A 26026-nucleotide genomic window follows, 5' to 3' on the forward strand; every position below is an offset into this window, starting at 1 on the left:
GGTTGTTAATTTCTTCCCCTCTAATTTCACTATTCCTAGAATAATACTCGATATCACTCATCTCCTAACATTTCAATCACTGCTTCCTTATACTTTCTGGAAGTTTTCCTCAACTTTAAACTATGCTTTATTGAAGTATAGTTTCAATTTTTATTTCCAAGTTTTTCTTCTTCTTTGTTCCCTTTTCACAGTATACTGTTCTTGTTTTATAGATGTTTATGGGTTCTCTGAGATTAATAATAACCAGAGATAATTTAATAGTTTATGTTTGTTACCTTCATTATCTCTCTCCTCAAGGGTCATTTCTTCTGTTTTAGTTTCAATCTTTTATGCTGGAGCTTTCATTGATTACTCACACTGAAGGATGACCTACTAAAACTTGACTGTGTTGGTAGAGTTTATTAACAGAAAAACTGTCCATTTGGTGATTCATCAGGGATCTAGTTTACTTAGGGGGATCTCTGGTACTAAAATGTGGAAGAGTACTCTCTAGAGGGGCGCCTGGGTGGCTCAGTGGGTTAAGCCTCTGCCTTCAGCTCAGGTCATGTTCTCCGGATCCTGGGATAGAGCCCCATGTCAGGCTCTCTGCTCAGCAGAGAGTCGGCTTCCCCCTCTCTCTCTGCCTGCCTCTCTGCCCATTTGTCATTTCTGTCAAATAAATAAATAAAACTTTAAAAAAAAAAAAGAGTACTCTCTAGAGACATTCAATTTCTCCACAGAATTTCGACCATCACCCACTCTCTTGTTCTGTTCCCAGCCCATTTCACACCAAGGCGAAAGACTCCCAGCTGTCTGCATTCTACACTTTTGGGTGGTCTCACATTTTTAAAAAAAATTTTATTCAGGGACGCCTGGGTGGCTCAGTTGGTTAAGCAGCTGCCTTCGGCTCAGGTCATGATCCCAGCGTCCTGGGATCGAGTCCCACATCGGGCTCCTTGCTCGGCGGGGAGCCTGCTTCTCCCTCTGCCTCTGCCTGCCATTCTGTCTGCCTGTGCTCGCTCTCTCTCCCTCTCTCTCTGACAAATAAATAAATAAAATATTTAAAACAAATTTTTATTCATTTATTGGAGAGAGGGAGAGCACAGGGTAAGGGGCAGAGGGAAAAGCAGACTTCAATCCAAGCAGGGAGCCTGACCGAGGGTTCCATCCCAGGACCTTGGGATCATGACCTGAGCTGAAGGCAGAATGCTTAAATGACAAGGCACCCAGGTGCCCCTCACATTATTTTCTTTAAATATATATCTAGGGGTGCCTGGGTGGCTCAGTGGGTTAAAGCCTCTGCCTTCGGCTCAAGTCATGATCCCAGGGTCCTGGGATCGAGCCCCGCATCGGGCTCTCTGCTCAGCAGGGAGCCTGCTTCCTCCTCTCTCTCTTTCTCTCTCTGCCTGCTTCTCTGCCTACTTGTGAACTCTGTCAAATAAAAAAATAAAATCGTTTAAAAAATAAATAAATAAATATACATCTACATCTACATATACACACGCATTCATAGCAACAATCATTTTTTAATTGGAAAGAATCTGAAATGTCTTGAACTTGAGCTATGGCCAAATCTAAGATAAACTAGAATTTACCACAGAAAATGGAAAATATGAAGAAAAGAGTATCTGAAATGTTACAAATATGCCAATGTGATGCTCACTGTTGAATTATGCACAATAGGAAAAATAATCGAAATAATCTAAATATCTTTATCAAAAACTTTTTAAAAAGATTTTATTTGAGAGAGAGCAAGCATGAGCAGTGGGGAGGAGCAGAGGAAGAGGGAGAAGGAGACTCGCCACTGAGCAAGGAGATGGATGTGGGACTTGAGCCCAGGACCCCAGGAACATGACCTGGGCTGAAGGCAGATGCCTACCCTACTGGGCCACCCAGGTGCCCTATCAAGAGCTAATTAAACAAATTATGATGCAGCTATTCCATAGTATGAATGTGCTGATACAGAAAGATTTATCAATTATACTATACAGAGCCCTGCCCCAAAAGGTGGGGTTTATAGTGTCGATGATAAAATATCATATCGTATATGTGTTATTTGGGATATATAATTATTATAATATATAATAACATATTAATATATGAACAATTATACATTACACACACATATCATATATATGGTATGTTAACACTATTTCTGAAATAATATAGCAACAAAAATGGGGACAATGAGAACAGCAACAGAATGTGCAAGTCAAAAAGCAGATGAATGAGAGTAAACAGACCCAAGAAAGACAACCCTTTTCTCAAGTCAGCAGTGAATGGGGCTGAGAATAAAACCAGTCTGCCAGAGACTCAGGGATAACTAGCTATACCATGTACCTATGAAAATGAAAACTGGAGGAAGCAGCCCAAAATAAGAAGCATTAAGTGAACATTATCTGAAAAGCATTTAGGGGCACCTGGGTGGCTCAGTCAGTTAAGTCTCTCCTTCAGCTCAGGTTATGGCCCTGGGTTCCTGGGATCACACCCCACATGGTCAAGCTCCCTGCTCAGCAGGAGTCTGCGTCTCCCTCTGCCTCTGCCCTCCCCCTGGCTTGTGTGCTCTCTCTCTCTCTCTGGCTCACTCTCTCTCCCCCTCTCAAATAAATAAAAAATTTTTTTTAAAAGATTTTATTTATTTATTTGACAGAGAGATCACAAGCAGGCAGAGAGAGAGAGGAGGAAGCAGGCTCCCTGATGAGCAGAGAGCCCGATGCGGGGCTCGATCCCAGGATCCCGAGATCATGACCTGAGCCGAAGGCAGTGGCCCAACCCACTGAGCCACCCAGGCGCCCCATCAAATAAATGAAATTTTTGAAAGGAAAAGTATTTACATTCCTAGATCCTCACTCCCACTGCCGCTTGCTAGGTAACTTCTCTTCTGGAAGTTTATTCTCTGAAGATGGTAAGACAGAGTTCCTGGCCTAGGCAATGCTAAGAACTATTGAAGGCATAGGTACAGGTGTGATGCTGAAGTCAGTGAAGTCAGGGAGCTAAAAATGCTAAGGCGCCCCTGGGTAGCACAGTTGGTTAAGTGTCCAACTCTTGATCTTAGCTCAGGTCTTGACCTCAGGGTCGTAAGTTCATGCCCCGTGTTGGGCTCCATGCTAGGTGTGGAGTCTACTTAAAAAAAAAAAAAAAAATGCTAAGAATTTCCCCTCCTCCCTTTCTTATTCCTCAACTGGATAGCCATTCTCTTACCCTCCAGTCTAGACTAGAAGACTCCTCTCTTTAGAATGCAACTAGTCTAAGAAAAAGACCTAAAGATCTGACAGTAGTCCTCTCCAAAAAAATCCTCTCCAGAATACCCTACAGTGAAACTCAAAGTTGACCTGTCCCAACCATGTGCTCAAGATTCCTAATCGGGAGAAGACAGCCAAGGAAAAAGTCCTTCATAAGGAAGAGATCAAAACAATAAAGCAGGAAAAAACAAATTGGAAGTAAGTACCCATGCAAAAGAAGAACAAACACAAACAATATTCTTTGGAAAGGGCGAAAGACAGAAAGATAAGATGTTGTACCCATCTTAAAAGAACAGAAATGGTACAATACCATGTAGAAAATAAAGAGCTCTTGAAAATTAAAAGCACTACAGCTGTCACTAAGCATTATATAGCAGTGAATTAATAGTCAATAAAAGGATCATAAGATGAAGTTGAGAAAATTTCTAAGTCAGAGAAAACAGGCACCTGGGTGGCTCAGTCAGTTAAGCGTCCAACTCTTGATTTCAGCTGAGGTACAGATCTCAGGGTCCTGAGATCGAGCCCTGCATCAGACTCCCAACTCAACAGGGAGTCTGCCCATTTCCTCTCGCACTGCCCCTCCCCCTGATCGTGTACTTGCACACACACTCTTCTCTCAAATAAATACATCTTAAAAAAAAAAAAAAAAGGAATCAAAGAAAAATATAAAATAATTAATAATAGCCCACCCCCAGAAAGAGAAACATAATAGAATATACTACAGAAAGTACAATACTGATATAATGACTAGCCAAGAAAAAAACCACACACACATGCGTACACGACGAGTAAATGCAGAAGAGGAAATAATCAACAAAATAATTCAAGAAAAGAATGTGGAACAGAAAGGCACAAGTCTCTTGAATGAAAAGAGCTTAGCAAGAACACAAGATAGTGGATAAAAATATATCCATATAAGCCATAATCACTGTGAAATTCTAGGACATTAGAAACAGAGATTCAAGATTCCAAAGATAGGAAAAAGCAAAAAGCGAGAAACAAAACAAAACAAATAAAACAAGTCACACAGAAAGAATGAGTAATTGGAAGAGTTCTGGACTTCACAGAAACAACATTAGAAGAAAAAAAGACAATACCAATAAAATACTGAAGGAAAAACATTCAACCCAACTAAACCATGCACAGAACAGATTTTCTTAGACTTACATAGTCTCTCAAAACTTACCTTCCTTCTCACCCACTTGTTCTTGAAAAGTTACTAGAGAGTATGTTCCAAAATAATGAGAGTATGCTCAAGGAGGGTTAAAAGACATGAGATGCCAAAACAAAGCGATCCCAAGGAGTACTCTGAAGAGTGAGTGACCTGTAGAATGGGATCTCCCCGGGAAGATACCCATATACCAGATGCGGGAGGAAACCAGTCCATTCTAGCAGTGTAGTGTGAAGGACTACTATCACTAAGACGGGATCAAGCCCCACATGGTCGAAAGGAGTTTAAATAGGTTTAGCTTGCCCCCACACAGTCAAAAGGAATGTCGAAAGCTGACTACCCAGGAGAAACATTTTGCTCTGACCTGCACCTGAAAGCTAGAGGTGTAAGGTAAGGTGTAAGAGGCTTTAGTAGGCCTAAAATCACAAAATACAGAGCAGCTTCCTACTCCCATATTCCTGTTCATCATCCACTACAATTACATCAAATTTTCAGATCATGGAGGGCCTCAATGTATCCCAGAACGCCTCTACGACCTTGCCCCACTGAATTTCCTTAGAGATGATTTTGCAAACTGTCAGAGAAGCTGAATATGAAGTAAGAATATGGCCTACAGACTCTATTCAGGTAACATTCTCAGGCAGCTTTCATCTAAGTGCAACAGTGTCTTTTCTCACACAGCAAGGCTTATGCTTGCTACTCAGTTTAAAAAAAACTCAACAATATGCTCTTCAGAAATGTATGTTAAATACACACACACACACACACAATGTTTAGTTCTATAGAAAAATAAAAGGAATGATAATGCTAAAACCAGGATATTAGGGGTGCCTGGGTGGCTCAGCTGGGTAAGCATCCGCCTTCAACTTGGGTCATGATCCTGGGCTCCTGGGATCGAGGCCCACATCAGGCTCCCCGCTCAGCGAAGAGTCTGCTCCTCCCTCTCCCTTTGCCTCTCCCCTTGCTTGCGCTCACTCTCTCTTCTCGCTCTCTCTCACCCACTCGCTCAAATAAATAAAATCTTTAAAAAGTCAGGATATTAATTAATTCTGGGATAGAAATGCAAAATTCTTTTAAATAAATACTGTTTGTTCATCACTATGGTAGACATACCAATGATCATATTTATATTATTCTTTAAATTACATATGTATGTATACATTTTGATATACTATCTGTGTATCTGATACATCAGAAAATTACAGACTGAACTTAAGAATATTTATAGCATTATAAAACTGGTTCATGTAAATAACCATCTAAACTAAGAGACATAAAACAATTTGTCATACTCCGAATGTGTAAAAATCCAAACTCTTAAAAGTCATGAGAAATGTCAAATATTTTTACATACTTCATTTAACAGGTCATATTTCCCCCTTTCCCTGACAGTCAAATTGATTAAATCCCCTCTCCAGTCTTCCTCATTTTTATTATTTGATAGTTATACTTCATTCTGCCTTAAGTATTAAGCAATAATGCCATCATTAAAAAGATCAGAATAGATGTAATCAAGATAAGCAAAGTTTGGTATTCTTTATAAAAAATTCAATATAACTATATAGTCTAATATTGCATAAGACAAACCATGCTTTTACCTGGCAATGGAGAAGGACAGTACCTGAAAAACCCACAGTACAGTACGGTAGGGTGAATAATAAATCGCAAATAAAATTTAATGACACCTTTAGGTCTACTACTGATAGAAATATTTCCACTCAATCAATGGCAAGTAACAACAAAAAACAAAATTATGGTCCAATTAAAAAACAGTGAATTGGCTTTATAGAATTTGACTTGTAACTAAAAACATAGAGTTGCACGCAACAGGACATTTGTTATGTTTACCTTGAAGTCCATTAAGGATAGAAGTAATTTCTATGGATTTAATATGAGCTGTATCAGAGTTTTTGGCATCGGTGAGATCCAGTTTGGATACCATTTCCGGAGACGGATTCGTCTGGAAAGGCGGTTTTGACAAGCGCCGAAGTTTACAGCTCTTAGGAGAGTATTTTTCATCTTTGTCTTTTTCTTTGTCTAATTTATTCTAGGTTAAGAAAAAAAAGTATCTCATGTTAGCCAAAATTTATCATGAAGCATTTATTAGTAGCAATGTTAACACTCATTTTAAATTCAAAGTTGTTATTATATATTATTAAATAATACAAGAGTAAAGAACATAAGAAGCTCCTCACAAACAGCCAAAAATGTTTTTCCAAAGTTTTAAACAAATACTATAGAATAAATAAAACATTTTTGTCTAATATTTAAATTTTAATAGTGGAGGTAAATTAGTGATCCCATAAGCAATTCAGACTAACAAACCACATACTGGTAAATAACTGACATTATAAATTCTTCAAAATTAAAACCCAAAAGGCTTAAATATTCACTAAAAAAAAATTTCAACCTGGTAGTTTCAAAACTTATAACATTTTCAATATAAAATGTTGGTTGGGAATGACAAAATTCCAAACATCTTCAGTTAGCTGACACTGGGAATAACTCTAAACAAATGATCTCTTAAAAAGTGAAGTCACAAGGCAACCTTCCTCCCTCATGTCGAAAAAAACTGTCCGTTTACAACTAAAATGAAGAGAGGCTAACTAAAATACTTCCTGGAAACTGCTTTTTGAATTTGTTTTGAAAATAATGTATAGGAAAAAATCACTGAGACAAGCTTCCTAAATGATGCTGCAGAGCGTGACGGAGCAGTAGACAACTCTGACGTCCCACCACAGAGACAGACTATGGAATCTCAGGGACTACTTTCACACTTCTCCCAAAAACGGCACATCACTATCATCATTCTGGATGCAGAGAAGATAATTCATGACATATTACAGATGTTTCGGGGTAATAGTTCTCCAAGTGTGGTCCCTGGACCCACACCATGAGTATCTTACTGGAATGTGTTAGAAATGCAAACTCCCGGAACCAACCTCAGATCTAGTGAATCAAAAATGCTGGGGATGGGGGTACCTGGGTGGCTCAGTGGGTTAAAGCCTCTGCCTTTGGCTCAGGTCATGAACTCAGTGTCCTGGGATTGAGGCCCATATGGGCTCTCTGCTCAGCGGGGGGCCTGCTTCCTCCTCCCTCTCTGCCTGCCTCTCTGCCTACTTGTGATCTCTTCAAGTAAATAAATAAAATCTTTAAAAAAAAAAAATGCTGGAGATGGAGCCAAGCCATCGGAGTTCCAACAAGTCCTCCAGGTGACTGTGATAGGTGCTCAACTGTGAGAGCCACTCACTTAAGACATCTGGGCTTAATTCTCAGAATGCAATGAAAAGCCTGATGTGCAGGTAGATGACCACAACCTTTCAGTAATTAGTGCTGCTCCATTTTTTCTCCTGTTGCTAGCCTTTTCACTACTTCATTATTTTATTCCAGAGACCATAATGTATCCTGTATTCTTAGGGTAGAAAAGGTCCACCCCATTCGGAATTCAAATATGGCTTTCAATGGCTATCAGAAGACATATGAGACAGAGTGAGGGAGGGGTGTGTAATATCAGAGTATTATCTAGAAAGCTTTTCCAAAATTCACATGATTCTTCCCTAATGACCAGGAATTGTAATATACGCCCTAGGAGGGGGCAAGAAATGAACCGAGAATAAATATTTAGGAAAAAACTCCCTAGGGAATGATTTTTTTTTTTCAAAGATTTTATTTATTTATTTGACAGAGATCACAAGTAGGCAGAGAGGCAGGCAGAGAGGGGGAAGCAGGCTCCCTGCTGAGCAGAGAGCCCGATGCTGGCCTCGATCCCAGGACCCTGAGATTATGACCTAGGCCAAAGACAGAGGCCTAACCCACTGTGCCACCCAGCAGCCCCCAGAATCAATATTCTAATACCACTTCTCCCATCCCTACCTCCTCCTCTACCTGAGAAATACTCCCTCCTAAAACTTGCTTTGTCTGTGGAAATGGGCTTTTTTAACACCACTCACACACAACCCTTCCAGTAGCTAAAGATAATACTATATATTCTGATTTCCATACTTCACAGTAAAGACCAAAAGTGGAGATGAAAGGGGTTTGAGAAACCCTAGTTGTAGCACCTGGGTTGCTACACCGAAACTTGAAGAACAGACCCAATTTTACAGTGAGAAAAGAACAATCGCTCTGGGGGAAGCTTGCATGATCTGGGGCCACCAGCTCTCCTCTGCTTTCAGATACCCCCTCCTTTTCTTCCCCTGAATAGTTTACAGGCATTAGACTAAAAGCCAGGCTCCCGGTCACACTATTTTATGGTTCCTAGCTGGAAATGAGAGGGGCAAAAAGGATGGAAATAAGTAAGCGAAACCTGGCTGGGTGGGCTTACATAATGCTAGGATTAAAACAAGCCTCAAAGATCACTTAGTACAGTACTGTTTCCAAAAGACCTTTCCATAAGCTGACAATACTAACTATACCCAGATCTAGCATTTGGTAAATTCACTGCTCTTGAGTATTGCTGTCTCTACCAACACTAACACACACACACACACACACACACACACACACACACACACACACAAATGCATATTTTAGAGGAAAAGTTCTTTAACAGCTATGATGTAGCAAAAAAAGCACTTTTAGCAAAATATCCACTTACCTTTATTTTCTTCCGATGTTTTATCTTTGGCACGTTTTTATCAGCAGGTCTTACTATTTTATCCGCTTTAATCCATTCATCATATCTAAAATTAAAAGAAATTCATCTAAGTACACAAAACATCACTTAAGTAACTATGCCATATTAAAGAGAAATTCATAAATAGAATCATAACATTTTAGAACAGGAAACGTCAACTTCCTGGCTCAACGAATAAAGCTACCAAGGTCCAAAAAGAGAGATGAAGTGATCTGCCCAAGGACATAATGTCAGCTACTGGCTGAACCAAGACCAGAAAGATCTCTTGACATCTAAACTAGTACCCCTTACCCTGTTACCATAACTAAAAGAAACCAAATTTGTATTGTAAAGAAACCACAATTTTTTCTACCTTTTTTTTGTCTTACTCTGTTTTGCTTTTAAGCAGCAAGTAGACCATTTTTCCCCCCTAGACATATCAGGAAGCTAAGGTAATATGCTCTAGTTTTAAATGACATTGTGTTATAAGAGGGCATAATATTGTAACTTACAGACAATGCAAAATCAATATAAAAAAAAAGCCTTCTCATAAAATAGTAGGACATCTTTACTCGGCCAAGTTTTTCAATATTTTGAGATGCTTCCTACATATACACACAGCTAAGAGTCAACAGCTCTGATGGCCTTCCCACTCAATGCCGACAATCTCTCTGAGTTTCACAGGGTGCAACTTACTCCCGACTGCAATAAATCTATTTGTTTAAAGCAAAAAAAGAATGGCAGTTTATTTTTGTAAAAACTCAACTAAAAGGAAGAAACATTAAAAATGAGTTAACATCTTTTTATGTTCAAAAGTTATATAAAAAAGTTATATAATTATTTATTGTGGAAAATGGAAAATTCACTAGCGTTTTTAACTCCATAAATAAGCTTTTATTTTTTTTTTGTTTTTTTTTTTTAAGATTTTATTTATTTATTTGACAGAGAGAGATCACAAGTAGATGGAGAGGCAGGCAGAGAGAGAGAGAGGGAAGCAGGCTCCCTGCTGAGCAGAGAGCCCGATGCGGGCCTCGATCCCAGGACCCTGAGATCATGACCTGAGCCGAAGGCAGCGGCTTAACCCACTGAGCCACCCAGGCGCCCCATAAATAAGCTTTTAAATGAAAATGTCCTCATTAGTAGAAGTACTAAATGAAGTAATAGAGGCCCCAAACCAGGCACTAAGTGATCTGGGTCATCACCTGACTGGTAAAGTATACTCTTGCTCTGGAGTGGGCCTGAAATGTATGCCTGTAACAACTCCCACACAAAGTGCTACTGCTAGTGCAAACACTGGCTTTCCTAGGGCCTAGGGCACAACCCCCAGGCAAGGGGTTAGGTCTGTATCTGCTGGAAGCTGCTGAGGGCCACAGCGATAATTAGAGAGAATGACTAAGAATGGAATGAGCTCTAGGAAAGTCTTCCTAGAACTTCCCTGAGGCTGGTTATGTGGCCCTGGTCAAGCCATTCTCAACATCAGACTCAGTGTATTCTGTATCACATAAGACTGTATTTAAAAAAGAAAAATAAAAAAATAAGACTACACAGCACATCTAGTTTTCAATAATCAAACATAGTAAGAACTTCGAAAAGTTTTAAAACAAATATTATTCTACTCAACACATCCCTTTTGGTATTTATACTGGCATGGTAGCACCTACCTAAACATTTACAGTACTTTTAACTTTCCCATGAATACTGAAAATTGCATTATGCTTGAGATGAAAGCTATTTAGTTCCTTCCAAAACTGGAATGAAGGTGGAAAATGAAGAGAAAATACAGTATCTCTGCCCTTCGCAAAGTTGAATGTAAATGTCTAGAAGTGGGTCTTATTTGGATATAGTTATGGAAGTTAATGCTATGTACTTTGTTTAAAAGAAAGCAAAACAAGCTATCTTCTTTTTTTTTTTTTTTAAAGATTTTATTTATTTATTTGACAGAGAGAAATCACAAGTAGGCAGAGAGGCAGGCAGAGAGGCAGGCAGAGAGAGAGGAGGAAGCAGGCTTTCCGCTGAGCAGAAAGCCCGATGCGGGGCTTGAACCCAGGACCTGGGATCACGACCTGAGCCGAAGGCAGCGGCTTAACCCACTGAGCCACCCAGGCGCCCCAAAAACAAGCTATCTTCTTATGAGATAACTGAAGACAGTTCATGATGGTTACTTATACCTAACATCAACGTAAACTAAACAAGGATATATTATTTTTTACCTTTCTTTACTCAAAACTATCTGTTACGTAGTTAGTTCGTAATATCAGACATTTTTACTATTCAATTCGGGTTTTTGGCATGAATTATATTTCAAATTAGGGCAAAACAGTAGTTGCAACTTAAGATCATCACCATGATATTCTATACTTGTCAAATACATCAAATAAGCAAAAAAAAAAAAAAAAAAAGAAAAAAAAGAAAAAACAAAACAAAACCAAAACCAGTTACTGCCTCCATAGCTGAAATGTTCATCATGAGGGACAAAGATTTATGAGTCACAGAGAATGGATATTCTCTTAGGAACAAGGTAGAAGAAACATACACATCAATAAAGTAACAGCTGCTGCCTTGGTGCAGGATGACGCCCACTGCCTAAGCTCCACCAGTGTACATATGCTATCTGGTCACCATTTTCTGAAGAGTCCTATAAGAGGACTGGCTATCAGAAGAACTTAAAGTAGTGACTGTGGAATGTCTAAAGAGCATTGGACCAAGCAGAAAAGAAAAAAGACAAATTCTGGAATTAGATGAAAGGAACTATACACACTTCTAAAATACTGGAATAACAGTATTTAAATACTATGGTCTTACTATCTTGGATGACAGTTTTGTTTTAAAATAATGAATATTCTGTATGGTTTTAAGAGATGCCTTGGAAAATTCTTTAAATATGTTTCCTATTGAAATAATAGGTACTTCGTACATGGTAACTTACAGTCCTATAAATATTAGTTGATATTATTACTCCTGTATTATTTGCCTCTTTCTGTTCTAATTTCTCAGTGTTTTTTGCTTGTTTAGGTATTCCCCTGTTCTGACACTATTCTTTTATTTTTTTTATTATTATTTTTTTAAATTTATTTGACAGATCACAAGTAGGCAGAGAGGCAGGCAGAGAGAGACAGGAGGAGGAGGCAGGCTCCCTGCTGAGCAGAGAGCCCGATGCGGGACTCGATCCCAGGACCCTGAGATCATGACCTGAGCCGAAGGCAGAGGCTTTAACCACTGAGCCACCCAGGCGCCCCTGACACTATTCTTTTAGATTTGTTCTTTTCTCGGCCAGACTTATTCTCTATTTTTAATAAAATGTAGTGACACAATACTTTTATTGTTATTATAATTAATAACCTTTAGAACTAGAACACGCCTTAAAAATCTATCAATGAATTTACCTCACAGATTAAGAAAACTCAAACCATGGAAGTAAACTGACTCTGCGAGCAATAGGTTTGCCAAAAAAGCACGAGGTAGGGAGTTAGAGAAAAATGGGTAAGGGACTGCCTCTTAAGACATTCTGGTCAATACCAGAATAAAGGTAGAGGGCATGGATGGCAGGCAGGTCCTATCCAGAGTAAGAACAGAGAAAAGAATAGTAGATCAGCAGATAGAAAAGCCACATTAAGAATGCACAACCTGTGATGAGGGAGAACTGAAAACAACGTGAGAATTTTGATTAAGAGAGAGCTTTCAGATTATAAATGCCCTTACCAAATAAAGTTGAGATCATTGACACAAACATTAACCCAGACAAATATTTCAAAACTTAATGAGGTTCTAAGTAGCATTTTAGTTTTTGATTACTCTCACAAGGAACAAAGATTAGAGAATAAATTGAGAGCTGTTAACTGTTCACTGTATTTTAAAAATAATTAATGTTCCTTCCCTTTTTGCAATTACTCAGAGTGTCATGCAAGTGTTCCATTTTCTTTACAGAGTACTTTCAAAGAACAGAAAGGAGAGACACGAAAGTTCATGTGGGAGAAAAACAAAAACTGGTGCCCAAAACAAAACAATACCAAAACTTTTCCTACAGACACTAACTCACATAAAAGAAAGAGGTAGGCCAATTTAATTTTGACTTTCCTAGTGCCAGGTAATTTAAATAAAGGAGGCAATATTAGTGGGTCAAGATCTCTGACTCCCCATCAAATACCAAGAATAAACACTTGAATGAAGGGAATCTAGTTCAGAACTACAAGAAATTGACGCTGTTCATTCTATATAAACGTTGACTTTTAGTACAGTGTATTTTATATTAAAGAGACCATACAATTACTGTGGGCATAGTAAGAAAGTAATCAATGAAGACAGAAAATGAGAAAATTCAGCTCAAATCAAACTATCTTGAATACCATAAAAACCGAAATTACTGCAAGTGGCAAAGAGCAGAAAATTGCAGCTAAGAAAAAGAACACCATAAACTAGTTCTCAATTTCTCCTTAGAGTAACATATTAAGATATCCATTCATGCTTCAAAATACATTCTTAAAGAACAAAAAAATCTTAATAACTCAATGCAATACAGTTTTGTTTTTTTTTTTAATTTGAAAACGTTTCTAGTCCTTTTCTCACATATCCTCAAATACAGAGGCATGCTGTCCTTTGCTTGGCTATGACAGTCAGGGACTCTCCAATGTTCTCAATTCTGCTTTAAGTACCACAGAGGGAATCAAGGGCATATTTTGATGGGGTCTCTCCACTGCATAGGAAGAGCACTCCTTAACAGTTACTTAGGGGAGAACCAGGAGACAATGCAAGCTAAGCAGTGGGCTTACAAACAAAATGACTTGCAGCTTTGGATCCAAGCAATAAGAGAGTGCTGTGAGGATGTCTGAAGCAAGCCAGGCAGTTTGGATTATTGATAAAAACTGTCCTGCCTTAAATTGGACATTACCTTTAGAAATTATGATTACAAGCCAGTAATTGGCCCCTTTGTGAGAAAAGGAAATATAGTTTGCCAGGGCACAATGAAAAGATTACTAAATTCTTCCATTTAAAAACAAATATTGAGGCACACTTGGGTGGCTGAGCATCTGCCTTTGGCTCAGGTTGTGGTCCTGGGGTCCTGGGACAGAGCCCCTCATTGGCCTCCATACTCAGCAGGGAGCCTATTTCTCCCTCTCCCACTACTCCCCCTGCTTGTGTGTGCATGTGAACTCTCTCACTCGCTCTTGCTCTCAAATAAATAAAAACTTTAAAAATAAATAAAAACAAATATTGAAAAACAAATATTTTAAAAAAGTGAATTTAAAAAAATACTAAACAGAAAATTAAGTCTGTTACTAATTAGACCATACTTTTTCAATGATTAATAAATCTACTGTAATTAAAGGATGAAATCTAGACAAGTATCTCATCATATATTTAAAATATTAAGGAAGATATTTTCAAAGAATGTATATGGCATACCTTAGAATATCTCTACTAACATTCAACTAATGGAACAAACATGAAAGAAAAGACACATGAGCAACTCATTTAACTTAAAAACGTCTGCTCCCTGTCCTATATAGAATGAAGGAGCTGGACCAGATGATCCCTAAAATAAAAAATTATATGAAACTATATACATATACATATATAAAAGTATGCAAGAGGGCTTATTCATTTGATAAATGCTTCTTAGGTACTATTTATGTGATGGATTCTGCACTAGGCACTGGGTATTCAAGAACGAAAGCAGCACTGCTCCTTCCCACAAGGAGCTTACCGTGTAACAGAAGACAACACCAAGCAGTAATTACAGAAGTAACAATACAAACCTTCTCAACCTTCTGAAAGCAGCAGCCACATAGATATCTGAATTTTTTAAATATGTTGAATTAAAATATGCATACAAAGCCAGAAGGAACCATTCAGAGACCATAACATACTTGCTCTCACCAGAGAAAAACAGCTTTCTGATTTTTGTTTGGATGTGTTGGCAAATCATCTAAGAAATTACTTGGTAATGATAAAAATGGAAAACAATGTTAGTCAACCAGGTAAGAAACCAAAATGGTTCTGTTGCCCACATCAATTCAGATTTCGATTCTTCATGACCCAACCAAACCACTTTTCAAAGGAATATTAGCAGCGTGTATTAAGACATACCCCAAAAGACATAACCTTAGAGATTAAAAAAAATTTACATGCAGAATAAAAATATTTAAAAAATAATTTCATAAGCAAAACCAAGCTGACATATTAAAAAGCTCACTATTTGAAACATGTATACAAATTACAAAAAAATATAAAATCTAAGAGCCAACCATTAATTTAGATAAACACTGAAATCATCTGTATTTTATTTTCTGTAATGATTAGACAGACTCATTTAATAACAGCTGAACAATATGTTCTTTGTATCTTACCTATCTATATATAAAAAGTTAATGAATGTCATATAACTAAGACTTTAAAAACCTCACATCTAAAGTGGAAATTTAGGCTATCTTAGCAAGGAAAGAAATTTTTCCCCCTTCTTAAAAAATAGAGAAAAAAAAAGTATGACACTGTAATAGGAAAAAAGACCAAGTCACATGAAAAACAGCAACAGCTATTAAATTAAAAATTTTATAATCCATTTAATCAATATTTGCTTACTTTATGAATTTTCTATAACCTCAATTTATACATATATTTTTAATGAGAGAATATCTAAAGCAAAATTTATAAAAGACCCACTGAACATAAATTTAATCCCTTCTGTCATGTTAAGATATAATGAAACAAAAATAAAGCATTATACTATTGAAAAATAAAATTCTAAGCATGCCATTAACATTTCATATTTCCACTTCATATAGCACTTAATATTAAATCCACATTAAAGACACAGAATGGTGCTCAGCATAATAAAGAATATAACAGAATGAGAATAATTTGGATAATATAGCATACACATATTTAATATTTGACACAAGCAGGGTATTGGACATGGTATTGTAATTATATCAACTGGTTTTCCTGAAGAGTTTAACTCTGTAAAATGAAACAAAGGTATAGGTCTTTAGGCAGAGGTAATATGTAATGTTAAGAACACATCACAAAGCACTGTACCAGGCTCATTTATAGAGATCACTGCAAATGGTTAACAACTGAGGCATTCACTGTATTTTGTGACGCAGATACTGACGTAAAAGTACCTGAAAAGTTTACTTCATTAACATTTAATAAGTTCAGGGGATTGGTATCTATGCACAGTTAGACAAATATACCGATGAACCTAACTATCTACAAAACCACCAAATGAACAGGTCCACGTTTACGTTTTACATTAATGTACCTGCCAACCTACAAAAACTACTGAATGGAACAGGTTCAATTTAGTAAACACTCTTAAATAAATACAAAGAAAGAAAGCCCATCTGAGTGCAAAAAGAACCAAGTTACTCATCTTTGCTTATGAAGGAAATATTTATATTCACTTGCACTGAAAAACTAGTCAACTCGAAAGTCGTATTTTTAAAGTACAAATTATTATGTTCACTTCATTCACTATATGTCTCTACAGACAGGACTGTCTGATACAAAGCGTCTTCATACTGCACAAGAATTTTTCACATGAGTGGTAACACAGTCCTTTGACTACCAGATTATTTTTTAATTTTAGTATGTTTTCCATCCTAAAAAGTGAGTAAGCTGGGAGACTGTGACAGAGGGCTGAGGAAGTTGAGAGTTTGGAAAACATGTCAGTGAGGTATGAAGAAAAAAAGAACAGGACAAAGGAGGAAAAACATGCAAATGGAACTGGAAGTCTTGGTCAAAAAGACCTCGGAGCGCCTGGGTGGCTCAGTGGGTTAAGCCTCTGCTTTCAGCTCAGGTCATGATCAGGGTTCCTGGGATTGAGCCCCACATCAGACTCTCTGCTCAGCAGGGAGCCTGCTTTCCCCCCTCCTCTGCCTCTCTGCTTACTTGTGATCTCTCTCCGTCAAATAAATAAATAAAATCTTTAAAAAAAAAAAAAAGACTCCCTATTCTCTAAAACAAGTCTGTAGATACTCACTTGGAAACCACTGTCAGATCGTCTTCATTTGTAGTTTTTTAACTTCCACACTATAGCAATAAAACAGACAAGTTCCTAGAGTACTTTGCTTTTCTTTCTATCATTACCAGAAGAATTATTTCGAAGCACAGGAACAGAACTCCATATGTACTCTTCTGTCAACATTCCTAAGTCCAACGGCATGCACAATGGAAGTAAGGCAAGGAGCAGATTACGCGGAAGTAAAAGAACAAAAAAGTAAGGATGTAGAACATTCTGCAGATAGAAGGAATAGAGAAATTAAGCTGAAGTGACATAAAAATTCTTAAAGGGACAAAAGGAGACAGAGAAGGAAAGTCACAGAGCGGGAGTGTTTCCAATCAGATTCATTCTAGTCTCTCATCCTCAACCCCATTTTGGCTACTAATTAGGAGATGGGCTCTTCATATGACAAAAAAAGATCACAAAGAAGAACTACCATATTTACATATAAAAATTAACTCAAAATTGGTAAAAAAAAAAAAAACTTTGGTATTAGAGCTAGAACAAGAAAATTCTTAAAAGAAAATATGGGGAGGGGCGCCTGGGTGGCTCAGTGGGTTAAGCCGCTGCTTTCGGCTCAGGTCATGATCTCGGGGTCCTGGGATCGAGTCCCGCATCGGGCTCTCTGCTCAGCAGGGAGCCTGCTTCCCTCTCTCTCTCTCTCTCTCTCTGCCTGCCTCTCCGTCTACTTGTGATCTCTGTCAAATAAATAAATTAAATCTTTAAAAAAAAAAAAGAAAATATGGGGAAATTTTCACTACCCTGGATTTGGTGATATTTTCTACAATACAGCACCAAAAGCATGGACAACAAAGAAAAAATAGATATACTTGGATTTATCAAATTTTAAAACTATTGTACATCAAGACACTATCAAGAGAGTGAAAAGACAATTCTGCGGGTTGAAAGAATGGGAGAAAATATCTGCAAATTATTTATTTGAGGAAGGATTAATATACAGAACACATGAATAACTCCTACCACTCAACAACAAAAACAATTCAAAAATGGGCAAAGGGCTTAAACAGACATTTCCTCAAGGAAGATATACAAATAGCCAATAAGGACACGAAAAGATGCCCAACATCACTAGTCACTATAAACATACAAATCAAAACCAAATGAGATACCCGCTAGGTTGGCTATAATAAACCGTTTTTTAAAAACAGAAAATAATAAAATGTTGGTGAGGACATGGAGAAACCAGAACCCCAATACAATTCTGGTAAGAATGTAAAATGGTGTAGCCTTTGTGGAAAATAGTTGAGACAGTTCCTCAGAAAGTTAAACAAAGAGTTATCACATATAAAAGCATCAAGAGGCTCCAATGGAGAGCCAGGCCATAGCTGTTCCAATCTCCCATCAGTCTCTGTATTCTATAGGTGCCATTTTTATAGACTTGTCCCTTTTATATAGACTTTACCTTCTATTCTACTTCTATTTCATATCCAGGAGGTCCAATTTAGTTCAGTATTTGTTTCTTACTTACCAAATGCAGGCACGTACTTTTCTAGATGTGGTAAGGGATATTCATGGAATGAATATGGAATGGGGATTTTTTTTCATGTTTTAAAGTTAAATGCACTTTTGTTTTTGCTTTTTTTTTTTAAAGGTATTATCTATTTATTTGAGAGACCGAGAATGAGAGGGGAGAGGTCAGAGGGAGAAGCAGACTCCCCACAGAGTAGGGAGCCCAATGCAGGACTTGATCCTGGGACTCCAGGATCACCTGAGCTGAAGACAGCCACTTAACCAACTGAGCCACCCAGGTGCCCCTAAATGCACTTTTGTATTGGAAAATAATGTCCTGATGTAAAAAGCTTGAACAATTAAAAAATTTTTTTTTTTTACCCATGGTCCTAGGTGTAAGCTATATTCCAGATGGTCAAATCCCTTTGACTCCAAAAAAATAATTTGGAAAAATTCAGTATCAGAAAAGTGTCTCAAATTAGAGCTAGAAAAATAGGAATGGAAAGTAAAAGAAGTTAAAATGGATATCAGAAAGATAAAAGAAGAGCACGACTGTAAAGAAGAAAACACACAAAGACAAGAAGACACAAAAGAGGATAACTGAGGAATGGGAGAAAAGGAGAATAAACAAGAAAAACAGTTGGTGCTGCTGCAGCTGGAACACAAGTGAAAATTATCATGGAAGGAAGGATCGGCTGGCTCAAATACCACTGACAAGGCAAGTAACAAGAGGTCAAGAAATAAGGATGGAGTTCAGCTAGATGGGGTCACTGGTGACAGGGAGGTGTGATGGGGCAAAAGCCTTAGTGGTGTTGGCTTTACACAAAACAACAGGAGAGACACTGGGTGATAAGTGTAAGCTCATAGTTTTGCTGGATGGAAATGAGCAAAGAAATGGCACAGCAAGAAAAGCAGATAAAGCTCAAGTGACTGTTGAGATGGGAAAAACCACTGCAAGTCCAGATGTGGATGGTTCAAGACAGAGTGAGAAAGTGACAAAAGAGAGAGGAAAAAAGGGAGAATTTCTAGGCCCATGTCTCTGACTTAGGAAAGCAGGCGCAACAGAAGAACGGCTTGACACAGCAGCACACTTGTTTTCACGGATGACTAAAGAGGGAGAGAGACGGAATGCAGCAGCAGATGCAGGTAAGGAGGCAGATGTGGACGTTCACAAAACTCTCCTCTCACTTCAGTTTTTCACAAGGTTTAAAGTAAGGTCACCAACTGAAAGTGAGGGTGGGGAAGAGATGCCGGGCATTTGAGGAGATAAGAAACAGTATGAAACAGTCTTCGGAGAAAAGGAGGGAGTGAATGGAAGAGAAACATATAGTGGCCACCCAAAGTTCATACTCATGAATTTAAAAGAAGTCAGCGTGGTTGTTTGCTTTCTCCAGACAGGATCAGCTGCACAGATGCAGGCCAGGAGTAAGAGCGTGAAATTTAAGCAGTGTTCCTGTGGTTTTGTCCAGGAAGAACTACAAAGCAACACAAGAGCATGGGGGTCAAAAGAAATGATGATAAGGAGTGACTGAAGGTAGGCAACACAAGAGGAGCGCTGAGGGCATCAAGAAGGAGGGTGTTTGTAAATCCTGAAGGGGTAATTCCCCCGCCTGGACAATCAGTTCCTTAATAGGGACCACTTCTTTTTATCTTCAGTCCAAGTATAGTACTTTGCACATGACATTGAACTTAAGTTTGTTAAAGAGCAGCTGAATGTTAGCGCAAAGTGGGTCTGAACCCATTTATGGAAGCTTTTGACTAGTTCCCCCCTCCCTCATTCCCTCAAAGGAGGAGCCAATTTGCTTAGAGAGGTAAGATATTTTTTAAATGAAATACATTTAATTTCAGGTAATATTTAAGTATAATATATCTTATCTTCAGTTTCCTATAGCTTATAATATGGAGTAGAACTAACTTGTTACTTAGGAGTTCAACAGTTGAAATTTCAGTGTTGTTTTTCCTGTTCTCTTTTAGTTGGGGCTATCTTTTTAATGTAGTTGATGAATCTCGGTATTTAAAAAATCTCAAATCAAATTCCCAACCCCTTGATCATGGAAAGCCAAACTAGAAATGGAGAAAAATAAATCAGCCTCAATACAGAACACTGATAGATTTTAAATCCCAAGCCAAGCAGCCTAGATAGCCGTAATACACTTAGCTGCATCACTAAACGGGATAAACCCAACACGAGCAACAGAGCAGTTGAATTTCAAAGTGTAACTTCATTTTCAAAAATCACTCCCACATTTATGCCATGACTTAGAAACTTGAGAATGAAAGGGATCAATTAGCTAATAGTACTAAAAACTTCTATAAAATATTAACATCGCTAAGAGAAAACAAATAAGAATGGCTACTACTAAAAATTACTGAAGTATGATTATAGTTTTTAAAAACATATGAGCTCTGTCTTTTAAAAGACTAAAAGAGAACGTACTACAATATTAAAATAGTTGTCTTTCTACTTTTATATACTTTGACATTTTTCTAGATTGGATGCTATTTTTAGAAGAGTTAAAAACAATTTATAAAAAAGCACTGACTTTTCCCCAAGCATGTGGCAGCCTAGCCAAATCAACTTGTATCAGACACGACCACCTCATCTGAAAAATTCTGTAGCAGTATCATACCATCTACAAGCCAGTATGCAGTTTAAGATCCAGAGCTCTGTCTAATTTCCAGAAAACTGGGTGCAAGCCTGTAAAAATGTGTTTTTTTTTCCATTGTGGAAGTAAAAAACAAATTGGCTCAAACACTATCCTTTGTGTAGCAAAAATTAACATTTTCAATTGTGAAAGAGGGGTACAAATAAAAATATCAATATAAAGGTTTACACAGAACTTTAGAAAAAAGGAAAAACGTAGAAATTACCAGAAAACAGTATTTTTTTAAACTAAGACACATACTTTTATTTTCTTTTAGAAAAATTACTTCACTGGAGAGTGACCTTTCAGATCAAACAAAACTCACATAAATAGCTTCATATAAAATTTCCTAAATGACTGCCACTGAAGATAAAACTATTTTCATGAACTTTCGTGCATAAATCTTCATTTCTAATTTCATGTCTCTTAAGTGTAAATTCAAAGATCAAGCTGAAGATCACCGAAATAATAGGAAACTCGTTGTAGAAGTGGTGAGCATTTGTTGCAGTCCCCATTAGATCAGCTTCAGAGGGAAACAGGAGTACTGTTCTACTGACTCAAAGAAAATTAACTGCTAATATACAGAAGTACAGTTTTCTCTATGATGCTGGAGGGTGGAGAGATCCACTCTACAGGTCTTCATCAAGTTGGTTAGTTTTCTTCTTTTGAAAGTTCAGACCATACAAACGCTTGAGGTGTGAGGAGTAGATGGCATCCTTCTCAGTAACATAAGCTTGTCTTGTTGAACTAGGTCTCATTTTCTTTTCTATGTTATTAAAAACTTGAAGGCCTCAATTCGAAGTCTTCCCTTACCCTACCCAACCCCCGACCAGTTTCAAAGCTAAAATACCAACATTCCCTTTCTACCCTCTAAAATTCAAGTGTTCCTAGGAAAAGATAACTCTTGCCTTTAGTCTGTATTTTCTTAACAAACAGAAAGTTGTAGATCTTCTTTGCAGAATAATTTCATGAATGTTTTAATTCTTTCACCTATAAGCCTCCTTTCCATTTAATGAGATAATAGAAAATAATCAAGCCCTGATAGTAGTGCAAGGTGGAGAACCCCTAAATTCTACCTGCCACAAAATTTAAAGCATGTAATATAAAGGCCACTAGAAAAACTGCCTCATTATATAAGCCAGCAGAATAACTAGGACTGAAGAACTCAAGGAGCGGTAAAAGAGGATGTGGCTCTTATCTATCCTGTGAGCATTACTCAGTAATTATTAATTTTTCCTGATTCAATTTTTTCCTTCCTAATTTTAAGCTAACATAGTCAACATTTACAGTTACATCCTAGGCATAAATGGAACTCCCTCTACATTTATATTAATAAGATCATTTAGTAAGATCAAAATGATTAAATATCAAAGACTGGGCAAAATATTCCTATAGCAGCGATATCAGATCTCAAGCATCTTCCTTTGAACATGATCTATTTAACAGCCAGCCCTGCAGGTGAGGAAAATCATGCACCACAGAGGTAGCGTAAGAGCCAACAGAGAAAAGGATAAATTACACATGATGTTGAAACTGATTCCCTGGAAAAGTTTATGTTTCAGGACAACACTTAGGATAGCAGCATTCTTAAAATCTAAAACTTTATCTTGCTAGTCAGAAATAATAAAGAATGGGTCCCAAACAAAACTTCTGAACATTTCCTTATGACTTAAATTGTTATTTTCTTCCAAGCTTCAGAATGGATCAGAACTGTACTTTTCTCTAAATAGGAAAGGAAATCAGATTAGCCATGCTTCCTAGAGTTTCCTATTGCCACAACAGGATGGCACAAAATGGACTCTGAAGAAAAAGAGACTGCACAGTTGTTTCTTTAGGAAACAGCATTTGAGAGTATGTTTTCTTAATTACTCTCCAAATCACAGAATACAATTTAAATAAAAAGCATGGGAACTATATATTCCTCCTTGAAGATACTACATACACCATCAAACCACCACTTAAAACTTCTATGATAAACTGTTCAAGGGCAACGACCCTACCATAGCACAGGCTGTATTTCAAACATAATATCAAATATTCCAAAAGGAATTAAATTTTTCTTAAAAAAATTCCTAAATGACCAGATCCTAAAACGGGCTTGCCAATTTGGAATAAAATTCAAATACAAAATCTCTCTGGATAAACCAAAGAAAACTTGTGTAAGAAAAGAACTTAAGTCATTGAACACAACCTAAAACCAAACCTTAGTCTTGCCTTTCTTCTCCCTAGGGTTAGCAGCAGTCAGCAAGCACTCTATATTTTAGTCAAGCCAACTTGCTTACACTCCCTCCATATTGTCTCAAACAGACACAGTTCTGGGGCTTCTGAAGAAGGCTGTAACTCAAGAGCTGTTAACGAGGAAACAGAGGCCCTCTTAAAATGGCGACAGCTTCTGAAGAAATTGCAACTTTAAAATCCCTGCCTACTGAAGGAAAGAAATGTGATGACTTAAGATTGCAAAGAAGAGGTTATTGTGGCAATGTAGTTGTAAATGCAAGAGAGCAAGAAGCCTGGTAGTTAACTTGCAGACATCAAGAAGCTCAAAAGTCTTTTAACTTAAAAAAAAGATTTTTCTATCATTTCACCAATGTTGCTTCTGTTAATCTACATGTATAACATAAAAATCAACTGTACAGATTTCGGTCTTCTAGACACTAAGAATATCGTCTAAGTATTAAAAACAGTTGAGTAGGAAGTCACTACATGAGGCACGTACATCCTAAAATCTACATTTTTTTTTTATGGTACTATGACCTCAATTCGAATACTGACAAGTCTGTAATTCGTTAATTCAATTTTAAAATAGAAAATTATTTTATACGTGTTTTTAGGTAGTAATCACTAGCTAAAACTCAAGTTACCTCACATTCCATCCGCAGTAATGCACCAAGTAAAGGACCTCTCCACCTTCGACATCAGAATCTTTAATACTAGCTTCATACATTTTTTGATTTTTCCCTCGTCCATACCGCACTTGGACTTTCATGCCTGGCGGATAGCATTCAAACTCCTCTTCCTCATTGTCGTCATCCTCCTCTTCTTCCTCTTCCTCCTCCTCCTCCTCCTCTTCTGCTTCTTCATCATCTTCATCTTCCTCTTTATTCGTTTCATCTCTTGAAAGGTTTAAAAAATTGCAGTTAATAAAAGACACCTCATAAGCTTTTCAGTTCCAAACCACATAAAATGATAAAAATCGTGGCTGTGACTGCTCCGGGAACAGCAGGTTCCATGTGTATGAAATTCTGAGTTTCAACGTAACGTTAAAAACTAAAACTGTTTAAGATGACCATGGTTACAGAAGGATACATGTAGAGAAAATGAAGATTGAAAAATGCGTTAAAAGAAAATTTCCAACAGCCAGAAGAACAGAAGTTGTATAAGAAACTAGTAAAGTCGACTATAACAACTTTTTCATGTTTTATTTTAAAAATGTTTTATACAAAAGTATTGACAAAAACAAAAATCATTACACCTCGTAGCCATTTTCAGACTAAAAATGATTTTCTATTCAAGTATTTCCAGCCTCAGGATGTTTAAAACAAAAACTTTTACTAGCCAACAGCTAGTCTTACTGAGTTCAAAAGGTGATCCAACCAAAATTTCAAAAGTTATGCTAACTGAATTATTTTACCTTTCACAGGAATATTTGACTAATTTCACATCAATATCACATCAAGTTTTTTCTTTCTAGTCTTCTAACTTTGCTACAATTTCTGTTTTCTTTACTGTATATTTACTGAAAGTCTTCTACCAATTCTTTCAACTTTGAAGTTCCAATGAAATATGTATATGAGGCCAACTCCAAGTAATACGAAACTAAAAATCAAATCTAGAAGCAGCACTGCAACCATTTCAATCTTCCCAATATTGTGCACTTTTTGAAACTGAGCGTTTGCATTCAGCCACAAATCTGTATTAAACAAGTTAGAGAAAATCTTAAATTATCAATCTTTCCAAACACTAGATTTTTTTTTTAAACTTCAATATGAAATTCGACTATATTTACTAAGTTTTTATCTGCTGCTGTACAGTATAAAAACTGTCTATACTTTTTACAACAATTTTTCTCTCAAAAAGAAACCATCACTTAAGAGCTGACAAAGATCATAAAACAGAACTACAAGAGAGCTAAGTAATTATGCTTTAAAAGTTGATGAATATAATATTTATGTAAGAAGCTTTCTCCACTGAGAATCTGTTTTATATTCTTCTATGCAAACTTTTTAGCAATAACATACTTTATTATCACTCCTGATTATGCAGTTATAGAAGCAACAAAAATAATCTATAGTAATACAAGCAACACTATAAAGATTTTTTATTCTCCTACCTCTTTCCTTCTACATAGTGAGGGAGGAAGGATGAAGAGAAACCTAGCAGTCTTGTGAAATTAAGTCTAAATTTACAAAAGTAACAAATGCAACAATTTTCTCTGAAATAATCACAAAGTCTACAGAATCTCAAGAATTATTTCTATTTTTAAAGACTCATTCATATTCAAATGAATAGGTACTTAACAATTAAGACCTAAACAAAACCAGCTATAATCGGAGATTAAAAAAATAGGAACTCTATTATTAAAAATACATTAACATGTCTAGAATGAAGAAATAATTACTAGCAAGGCTAAAATATCTAGAAAATTACTAGAAAGGGTATTATGGATGATACACTATTATTAACAATTTTAAGTAAATAAATGTTAATATATAAAAGTTAAAATGCTGAAGACATTTTGGGGGGAAGAATATTACTTGCTTAAATCATAAGCTTATATCTCTGCATATCAGGGAGAAAAGGAAGTGTATTCTAGTGGCCACAACAAAAGAAGAAATTTACTATGCACTGAAGAGATTTACCATGTACCTCAGAATCATCATATATTGGGAAAAGAGAGATGCAGAA

The 26026-nt window shown here is 37.0% G+C and overlaps 1 protein-coding gene across 5 annotated transcripts in view; it reads right to left on the minus strand.

Moving 5' to 3' along the window:
- Nucleotides 1–26026, minus strand: part of ARID4B (AT-rich interaction domain 4B) — a 143162-nt gene that overhangs the window by 18635 nt on the left and 98501 nt on the right. For 3 of the 5 annotated variants that reach the window (XR_007122591.1, XM_047701444.1, XM_047701443.1), the window contains exons 17-19: nt 23983–24234; nt 8990–9074; nt 6241–6439 (exon numbers count right to left, since the gene is read on the minus strand). Coding sequence is in view for 4 of the 5 variants with exons in the window: in XM_047701444.1 (XP_047557400.1) it covers nt 6241–6439; nt 8990–9074; nt 23983–24234 (536 nt within the window). In the remaining variant the exon portion in view is untranslated. The remainder of the gene's footprint in view (nt 1–6240; nt 6440–8989; nt 9075–23982; nt 24235–26026) is intronic. The other 2 variants (XM_047701445.1, XM_047701446.1) reach the window with 2 other exon arrangements.

The sequence above is a fragment of the Lutra lutra genome, chromosome 14, assembly GCF_902655055.1.
Source record: "Lutra lutra chromosome 14, mLutLut1.2, whole genome shotgun sequence".
NCBI classification, from domain to species: Eukaryota; Metazoa; Chordata; class Mammalia; order Carnivora; family Mustelidae; genus Lutra; species Lutra lutra.